The 10,536-nt window shown below is 44.3% G+C and overlaps 1 protein-coding gene across 5 annotated transcripts in view; it reads right to left on the reverse strand.

Annotated features, from left to right (window-relative positions):
* The window catches only part of CLIC5 (chloride intracellular channel 5), a 79,845-nt gene that overhangs the window by 65,528 nt on the left and 3,781 nt on the right, over positions 1-10,536 (reverse strand). Inside the window, exon 2 of one of the 5 annotated variants that reach the window (XM_025209582.1) lies at positions 4,494-4,521. The exons of 2 other annotated variants lie outside the window; for them this stretch is intronic. In XM_025209582.1, the coding sequence (XP_025065367.1) occupies positions 4,494-4,521 (28 nt within the window). Of the gene's footprint in view, positions 1-4,488; positions 4,522-10,536 lie in introns of those variants that run through there. 2 more of the 5 variants (XM_025209583.1, XM_025209586.1) reach the window with 2 other exon arrangements.

Genomic DNA, 10,536 nt, shown 5'->3' on the forward strand with positions numbered 1-10,536 from the left:
CTCTTTGCCTCTGGCTTGGATGAATTCATTGTCTTTCAGGAATGTCGAGTCATCCTGCGATTACAAGAAAGTAGGACCATGGGAAGTTGAGCCGCAGATAGGTTTTATTGCCTGGAAAAAAACTATGCACGTCATATTTGCCAGAAGAGAGATGGATCTCCTTGGCTTTATCTTGCCACCACTGATTTTTCATTTCCTGGACCCTCCTTTGAGCTTCAGGCTTTGAGGAGCTGATAAGTATTGTTCTTCTGCCGAGATGAGGTGTCATCTTGCCAAGCAGAATAAATCCTTCTCTTCCAGTTAAGGAGGGCTTGGATACTGGTGTCACGCTCGTCAACCCAGTGTTGTTGTTGACAGGTGGTATAGCCAATGGATTCAGCACAGGTATACGGACAACAGTTTTAAACCCCTTCCAGAGTTTCTTAGTGTTGCTTTCATTTGTGGGCAGGGCAGAGATCTTTCCATGGAGACACTGTTAGAGATCCTTACAGACCTTCAGATCTTGAAAAGATTTGTTGCTGAGAGTCCTTCACATTGCTTTTGACTGTTTTGGGGGTTTTGAGGAAGCCAGATGTTCACAGTGGATCCAACAAGACTGTGATCTATCCAGCAGCCATCAGTTCCTTGCATGGCTCACATGACATAGACATCCATTCGATCACAGGCTCTAATGATAAAATAGTTGAGGAAGTGCCAGTACTTAGAGCAAGGATGTCTCCAGGTAGTCTTGTATTTGTTGCTCTGTCTGAAGATGATGTCCATGATGACAAGACCACGCTCTGTGCATTTGCTCAGGAGGAGGACACCATTGGAGTTCTCCACTCCTTTCTTCCCAATGGTGCCACTTTAGAGTTCCAGGTTGCATCCGACTCTGGTGTTTAAGTCACCAAAGAGAATGATCTTGGATATTAGTCAGTAAGTGGTCCTGGGTCCATGAAAAACAGCTGAATTACTTCCCCTCCACTGAAGTAGCTTTGCACTCTTAGTTTAAGTCTAGCATTTTAAAATAGAAATAAGATATATGAGGAGTAACACTATCGATACTGTGATATTGTTTAAATTCACCACACCCAAAAAAGCTGAAGACAACTTTGCCTCCCACGCCTAGTGCAATTGTTGCTAACATCACACCAGATCAATAGCAGAGATGAAGCACAGGCTAATAGCTGAAGCAAGGAACTTGGAAGTAAACAGCATTGGGATTTAGTCTAGATTTTGCCACCAGCTTCCTGTGTAATGATATAAAAGTCACTTAGTGCCCTCATGCCCCTATTCCTGTATTTAAAATAGGCAGATCAGTATGTTGAATCCTATGTGGAATAACATGAGGATTAGACAGACAGAAGTGACAATTTTCACCCAACCTGGCCACAGAAAGTGGTTTATAGCTGTGACCAAACAAGTGCATGGCTGCAGACCAGTTCAAAAATGGCTAATTGAGTGAAAATCTGACTCCTCATTGCACGAGGGGTCAGATGAAGATGTTTCAAAACAGAGCATCTTCTGTAACTTCTGTCTGCACTGCTTGCCAGCCTGTTCCTGTTTTCAGAATGGGAGAAGGAAAAGGGAGGGGAGGGAGTTCAGTCTGGGCTTTTTTCAGTCCCTGCTAGAGGGTGGGGTGGGTGTATTGGAGCTCCACCCCCCAGGTGTGGGAGGGGGCTCCAATTTACCCACCTGTCCCTCCAGCACCAGCTGGGGAACCCCTAGAATGAGCTCCCTCTCCTCCATTTCCTCCCTCCCATTCTGAAAACTTTGCAGCCTCACAGGGAGGAGAGCCATTGATAAGGAAAGTGGCTGTAGGCTGGCAGCCAGCAGCTACATTCGCCTCCCCTCTGGAATCAACAGTGAATTTCTGTTTGGTCCAGGAGGTGGTTGTAACTCCGAACACTTCCTGCAAAGCTTTCTCAGTTACAGCAGGAAGCTGCACTTCTGTCGGCACCCAAAATTATAGAGAAGCTGGGCTGGAAGGGTACAGAAATTATATTTATATTGACCTAACTAGTTAGGTTGATCTAAGTGACTAGTCATACAGATTACAAGGAGGTAAAAATCAGGTAAAAATGGTAGGTCTGATCCAAATTAGTTCACCTGAGGTGGTGTGCTGAAATTGGGAGCAGGTCAGCCCAATCTAGCGAACATCTGTACAAGTTGGCAGCATAGCCCCAAGGCTGGGAAAGCCCAGTCGTTTACCCTAGCCTCAGGGCTGCACTCTTCCTTCCCCTCCCGACCCTGACTGGGCTATTTTTAGACCCCTGACCCCGCCACCCCCAGATGGATGAATCCTCCACTCCAATAAAGGCTTGAGGATGATTGTCACAATATGCCTCTTTATTTGTGATTATTGTGCAAAGTGTTGTCTTTTTTCCCCAGTTCTGAACAGGTGCAATTTGTGGCCACATCTAGATGAGTGTGGCCATGCGGTATGTTCAATTGTTTTGCACATTCAGGTGTTCTCCACGCTGCAAGGGAGCAGTGCAGAGGGGGGGTTTTTGGCCCCTGGATATCCAGAGGTCAGAAAAACCCATGGAGAAAAAAAGCGGAGTGGTGCACACACAGGCAGTGCACACCGCCTAAAAACCCCAGCCTCCCCTACCACCCCCAGGGTAACTTGCCACACACCAGACCATGCGTGACAGATGTTTCCCAGGGACAACTAGCAGCGGCACAAGGTGCATTACTGCTACTTGTCCCCGGGGAACCAAATGTCCACACCACATGTGGACACAGCCTGTGGGTGCATCTACATGTGCAATTAACCCAACGCAATAAATAACAGCACAGTTCGTGCCAGAGTCAGCTGCTCCTGGGCGCAGCATCTTCATGTATGCCGAGGACTGCAGCAGTTTGAGCCAGAGAAAAGCAGCTCCAAGCTGGCAGGGGGCCTGAGGGGAGAACCCAGGCTCCGGGTAGCAGCATTAGGCAGCGTCAGGGCTGGCTGGGGCATGAGGGTGCTATAGTGTGGGGCTAGGCAGCAGTTAGCTCCTGCACAGTAGTAACCTTGTGTCCCAGTCAGCCTGTCACTGTCTACATGTGTGTTGCAGTGCATGTAATTACTCCACTGTAGGATAGTACTGTCCCTAACAGAACTATCCTATGGTGGAGTTAATTAATTTACTGCACACTAATATGGGCTCATGTATAGACGGTGACACTTTACTGAGGAGCTAATTAGTCAACTCTGCAGTAAACTGTACATGTAGATGCAACCTGTGTTCGATAGCTGAGGCTGAGGAGGTGAGATCTGCTGCCCTAATATCAGGACTAAAGGCTTGATCCAAGACAGTGAAGCTGACAGAAATACTTTGTTGACTTGAATGGGCTGTGGATCCAGCTTGCAAGCCAGGAATTCCCCAGCTCCCACTGACTCCCTCTCTGTTCTCGGGCCACTTATGGCTTAATAATAACCTACATTTCTATTTAAACTTCCTCTAATTCACATACAACACTGCCACAACTGCATTCAGCACTTGGTCCATTGTCTATTTCTGTTTCTAATGAAAAGTTTCTTGAAAAACCTCCCTTCCAAAACTTTTCAGGTATAAAACATGTATAACAACACTTGTGATACCTCTCTGCAGAGATGCCAGGATTGGTTAGCTGATATCTGCAAAGTCCTTTGAAGAATTAAGTCCTCTACACATGGTAAGATTGCTGCTCAGTGATCAACAGTTTTATACTAATGAGATCCCTGCATCAGTTTTTATCAAAAAAGATTTCACAGAGTCAGGTGAGTTGCTAACAAGGCCTGACTTCCGAGCATAAACTGATGCACTTTCCACTGACTCCCTTGGAAAGGTTCCCTGTATATTTTTGGGATGCTATGTCAAATGATCCTTGTGACATTTACAGTACTCGAAGAGCCTTAATAGAGCCATGCAGAGCCGGTAAATGCTTCTCTGGGACACTTACTGGAGTTTCACTGTCATCACTGAACTATGACACAGCAACGTGTGAGCCTGATAAGAAGTATGCCTGCTGCAGCAGAAAGAAGAGCACCCTCAAGTTCAATGACAATTTCAGCTAGGATCTCTGCTGCAATATAAATGAAGATAATGATGGTGATTTTCACCATTTCTTCATTATCATTTTGTTAACATTAAAGAAATAAAGCATTAAGCTTGCATGATTTGATTATATAGCTTGGAAGATTACACTAGAAGTATATGGTTAGTGGACAGAATTTAAGAGCTCTTGAATAACTCTGGGTGGCATCTTCTAACATACGTTGGCACAGTGTTGTTGTCATTGAAATCTATGGCAGACTTCCACTGCCTTTTTGTGGGAGCTGAGCTAGCCCAAAGTTGAATATGTTGAGTATGCCCTTCGTTCCTACTGTAAAATCATAGCACCCCATTCCATTCCCATTGAAAGCAATGGCAAAAGTTCCAGTGACTTAAGCAGTGCAAAATCAAGCCCTTAATCAAGTGCAGAACAATGCAGAATCAAGCCTTTATGCAAGATCATAAGTTATAACGAGATAAAACTCACAATACCCTGTAAGTTTTTCAGGTGCAGAGAGAGCTGTGAAGAGGAAGGAAGAAGGGACAGTTTACAAGCAAAGTCTTAATGGTGCTCACAGCAATTCAATAATCAAGAAAAACAGGTCTGGAAGGGACCTCAGGAGAACATCTAGTTCAACTTCCTACTCAAGACTCCCCCCCCACCCCCACCCCCCCCACACACAAGGTTGCCCACATCTTCCTTAAAATGTGGTACCCAAAAGTGGACAGCATGCTTCAGGAATGTGAACAGTGTAGAATGACTAAGTTTACTCAAATCCAAGGTGAGATTTTTGTTTCCCCAATCAGCATGGTGGGGAAAAAAGCCTCATCTTGAATTTGAATACCAGCCTGAAGCACATGGTGGCTCAGCTCCAGCTTTGGCTCTGGCCTTGGGAATGAAGCTGGAGCTGAGCTGCTGCCTGCCCCAGCCAGAATGGTTCATTTGGTGGGGGAGGGGACAAGCAGCTGAGGGGAATGCGGGGGAGACCACAGAGTATAGGGGGGAACTGTAGCTTCCCCCCACAACCCTTGCCTCTTGTGCCTGTGCCTGCCCCCTCCACCTGCCTCCCCCTACCTCCCCCTCCCCATGCTTGCCCAGCTCCACTTGACCCACATCTAGTTGGGGCTGTGGCCGCTTGCCCAATGCCGCACCTGCTGGTCCTGGCACCTCACTCACTTCCCCCATACATCCAGCCAGAGTTTGACACCCCTGGTCTAACACTTTGCACTTGTTGTTGTTAAATTTCATCTGGTTTATTTCAGACCTTTTTTCTAATTTCATAGATTCACAGATGGCAGGGTCGGAAGGGACCTCAATAGATCATCGAGTCTGACCCCCTGCATAGGCAGGGAAGAGGGCTGGGGCTAGATGACTCCTCTTGAAGACCCCCAGGGTAGGGGAGAGCACCACCTCCCTTGGGAGCCCATTCCAGACTTTGGCCACTCTAACCATAAAGAAGTTCTTCCTAATGTCTAGTCTAAATCTGCTCTCTGCTAGCTTGTGGCCATTATTTCTTGTAACCCCCGGGGGCGCCTTGGTGAATAAAACCTCACCAATTCCCTTCTGTGCCCCCGTGATGAACTTATAGGCAGCCACACGCTCCCCTCCCACCCTTCTCTTGCGGAGGCTAAAAAGGTCCAGATTCTCTAGTCTCTCCTCGTAGGGCTTGGTCTGCAGGCCCTTAACCATACGAGTGGCCCTTCTCTGGACCCTCTCCAGGTTATCCGCATCCCTTTTGAAGTGCAGCGCCCAGAATTGCACGCAGTACTCCAACTGCGGTCTGACCAGCGCCTGATAGAGGGGAAGTATCACCTCTTTGGATCTGTTCGTCATGCATCTGCTGATGCACGATAAAGTGCCATTGGCTTTTCTGATGGCTTCGTAACACTGCCGACTCATGTTTATCTTGGAGTCCACTAGGACTCCAAGATCCCTTTCCGATTCTGTGCCACCAAGCAGGTCATTTCCTAGGCAGTAGGTATGCTGGACATTTTTCCTCCCTAGATGCAGCACAGTAATTTATCACTGTCAATTTGATTTTTAATCCTGCCATCTCTGGCAGCTTGGTGTCATCTGCAGCTTTAATAAACATATACTTGGTTCATTAATGGGCAATGTCGGACTCAGGACAGACCCCTGGGGAACCCTACTTTGATGCTGAGCCATTAATGATACCTATATGAGCTCAATTATCCAACCAGTTATGTGCCTATCTATTAGTAATTTCATAGTTTCATAGTGTTTCATAGTGATTAGGGTCAGAAGGGACCTAAACAGATCATCAGGTCCGACCAGGGCAGCAACGAGTGCCAGGGTCATAATACCTCAGCCAAATATCTGTCCAGCCTCCTCTTGAAGACCCCCACGGTAGGAGCCATTTTGTTTTCTTATTGTAAGGCTTTGTTCAGAAGGGCAACATAAATCGCATTAACTAATTAAGTTTAAATGCACTTTTTAAGTTTAAAAAGTTTAATTAAGTTTAAAAGGGTCTGATTCAGCCATTAGGTAGAACTTTGTGACTATGAAGGTGATCAAGCATTGGAACAGGCTCTCTAGAGAAGTTTCCCTGGAAATTTTCAAGCACAGTTTAGACAGACACTTGGCTAGGATAGTTTACTCAGGGATGATCCTACCCTGAGCTGGGGGCTGGGATAGATGCCTTCATGAGATTCCTTCCAACCCTACTTTCCTATGATCCTAATTTATTTTCTTTAGTATGAAACAAATTACTCTCAATTCTATAACATTTCCTATATGAATATCTGATAGTGAAAATGAATTATGTTCAATTAACAGTACAAGATTATGGCAAATGAATGAGTATCAAGATTGATGTATTCTCGCTTGTCCATATATCTTCATTACACTAGTGAGAATATTTAGTACAAGGTTTATGGAATTGGCTGACGGCTCTCATGAGCATTAATGAAGGTTCTCAAATTAACTGCCTATGCATTGGGCTGCTGTGGATATTTTTGTTTTTTTAAGCAGCATGACTCTGAGGTTTGGGTTCTCCCCTTACTCAGATCCATTTTACATAGGTATAAACTCTATTGACTTTAATGAAGTTACTCCTGACTTACAATCATGTAAGTGAGATCAGAACTGGACCCAAGGTTATCCCTACATGTAGGAGTTTTCTCAGCTTAATTGTACTAATTATAGCACAAAGTTATGGTTTTTAAACAGAGTTTGTAAAACTCCTCTTCATATTTATGCTGGGGTACAGGTTTCCGGTAACTCAACCACCGACTCTTCATTGATGCAGACTTCATGCTGGCCAGGTTTAGCACAGCCATAAGACTGCACTACAATGCTAAGAAGCCACATTTGGCCATCAAAGTACAAGTTCATTCTGCAGGTGGTATGAAAATAACCCCCATCAAAGGAAGTGCATAACTTTAACAACACTCACCTGCTACGCAGCACTTTGAGCAGTGATTCTCAACCAGGATGCTGTGACACTCTGGAGTGCCTTGAGATCCTTTCAAGGGTGCAATGAGGTGCCATGCAATGTTAGCACTGTTAGATGTGGAAGCATGATACACAAGTTTAACCCAGAAATTTCAAACAGGAATCCACAGGCTCAAACCATTCTAACCTGCTGTGGCCTTCCTGAGATCTTTGCAACAGGAAAAAAAACACTGTATTTTTTTCCATAATCACAAAAATCATAAAACAAGTGAAAACTAAGAGCTGACATTTTCCAAGGGGAACCTTGAGTCTGAAAATGTGGAGAATCATTGACTTAGAGGCCAATGCCCACACGTCTCCAAAGAAATTCTTATTATGTAATTAGTAGCCCCACCTCTCTCAGCTTCCGGTAGCAACATCTGAAAATTGTGGGGAGTTGCACATGTTGTGTGGATCTACTTGTATTTTTCCAATGAAAGCCTGCGGGATTCTGCAAATTATATGACAGGAGTCCAGCATGGGTTTTTTGGTGTTTTGACAACACTGGAATATTTGGGAGGGTAAATCAAGCTATGCTTTCTAGCTTATATGATTTGTTGTCTTTACTCTCCTTCACACTAGGAGCCAATCTTGAAGTCACACTACCGAAGTGAGAGCTGAGAAGCATACTTCTGCAACACACAAAAGAGTGCACCTTCACACCCCTTCTTGCTTCCTTTGTGTGTGCGGGGGGTTCTGTCTGGTGTGTATCCAGAGAGAGTATATGATCTCCTGGGCTAGGGACAGACATTACACATAACTGGTTAAAGTGATCAGAAGCTAGTTTAAACCTGTAACAGAACAGATGTTCAGTGCACATAAACCAGATTGAAAATGGCTGAAACTGTTTTGAGATAAACCTGGTTGAATGTAGCATCAGACTTAACTAATTTGGGTTTATGCAATGTCTGCCCCAGACCCCTTGCTGGTTTAAGATAAACCAGACACCCCCAGCATCCTGGCATGCTTTCTGAGCTAGGTGGGGCTCTCTGCTCTACAGCTGGGCTGGCCCTTCCCCTCTGCTCCCTGCCTGCAGCTCCGGCACATACTGCAGGCTGCTCCCCCTCTCCCCCTCACCACTCCCTGCAATGGTCCCTGCTGAGTCAACAGGTAGAATCAAAAGGCAGATTCAACAGGTAGCTGGTAATGTCCCTCTGTTGTTTTCTTAATGGGGTGATAAACACTGAGTTAGGGGTTGATAAACACTGTTATCAATTCCCTGCTGAGCTAATCAAAGCATCCTGATGGGGTCTGGCCATGCCCCTTTCAGCTCAGTGCTGTAAAAGGGACAGGAGGGCTGCTCTAGTGCCCCCCAGCTTCTATCCTGAGCCACTGCAGGCATGTGCCTGCATTTCTGGGATATCGGTGCAGTTACAAACCAGTTCAGCCTAGCCAGGTTAGACTAACCTGCAAAGATTGAATCAATTCAGGCACAGGCTTTTTGAATGTCCCTAGCCCTGATGGCAGAGACTGCAATGGTTCCTGGGCCTTTCACAGAGTATGCAAATAGGAGAGAAGACTCCTTGTGCTTTTTCTATCTTGGGCACCCATGAGAAAGCCAGTCTGGCCAATTCATTCACTAACAGTGAGCTTGGTTGTGAATCTTGCCATTACTTCTGACCATGCTTCTTTTGTGGACAACCTCAATCTACTCAGAATGATTCTAAATTACATAATTTGCACAAGCTGTGTCTTCATCCCATGGATATGGAATTATTAAACAAGTCCCTGGAATCACCAGGCTCCTTTATCTTGCAATGGGGGCTTCTCCTTTAACTGCAGATTACAGAGTACAGTAATGCTTCTGCCCATATGTTTAAGAAATTGTGAGATCGGTAAGCCTAACCCATGTTCTTTAAATTAACATCCTATGAACAGTTGTACTGACTTTAAGTTGGCATTATTAGTCTATAAATCGCTTAAGAGGAAAAACTTTGAACATCACCCTGGAGTTCCTCCACATACATGACCTTTTAGGTATTTCCCTATTGTGCTTCAGGGGCCTGATCCTGTAATTCTTATGGCTTGAACAGGATGTGGGAGTACTCAGCTCTTTGCAGTTTTGGCTCTAAATTGGCAAGTGATTGCATGTTTGCTGTGGGAGGCCTTGGACTCTAGACTTTGCTCCTAAAAGTGTTCAAGTCCACCTCTCCATGTAGTTATAAACCATTTTAGATTTTTGCACACAAAGGTAATTACAAATTATGACTGTAGATGAGTATTTTATGAGCACAGTTTAGGCAGCAGCTCTGGAAAATCTGGCGCAATGTTCATATCTATAATAATGGTTGATCAAATCTATGAAGATTATCAATTTGAAAGGCATTATTGATTTAAAAAACACTTTAAAAATCTATCTGAGTGATTGAGTTATTGTCACCACAGGTGTAATATTATCTCAAATACTTGGTTGTCTTTTTAAAAAAAAGTATTGTCAAAGCAGGAAGAATCTTAAAATAAAATGTACTTTGGACCATTGTGATGTTTGGTTACTTATTGTACTTGTCTTGAGCAGTGCAAATAGACAACTTAGTTGTACTGTACTTTTGATTCTAGCTGGCTTTTTGTACTATATTGTTTCTAGTTTTACATTTTATTTACACTAAGTTTCACTTTCTAGATCTCAGGCACTGTTGTGAAAAGTCAGAAATGAAACAATGAAATTATGAAATGTGTCAAACACACACCTGTTTGTACTGCAAATATAACAGAAGCAAATCTATAGCCCTTTAGATTATCCAAATCTATTTTTTTAAATATACAATTTCCGTCTGCTTTCTACATTTCCTTCAGAGAAGCAGCAGTTTGGTTTTGCTGCTGTATTAAATTGAACAGGAAAAATTCACCAGAAAAGCTAAATGTAGTCTCCATCAGGGAGTCATTTATGCAAAATTACTTTGTTTCTCCATGACAAAGAATTACAATTAGACTAAGTCACAACGTGCTGGGCTAAGTACTGCAGCAGTTCTACCACCTGATGCTAAGTTAAATGGGGCAATACTGCTTCTCTTCCCAACATATACCCAGCCTTTTCCCTGGCGAACCTTCTCAGTACTTTCTTGGAAAAGTTTATAAGCAGGA

The sequence above is a fragment of the Alligator sinensis genome, unplaced genomic scaffold (genome assembly GCF_000455745.1).
Source record: "Alligator sinensis unplaced genomic scaffold, ASM45574v1 scaffold1156_1, whole genome shotgun sequence".
Taxonomy (NCBI): Eukaryota; Metazoa; Chordata; order Crocodylia; family Alligatoridae; genus Alligator; species Alligator sinensis.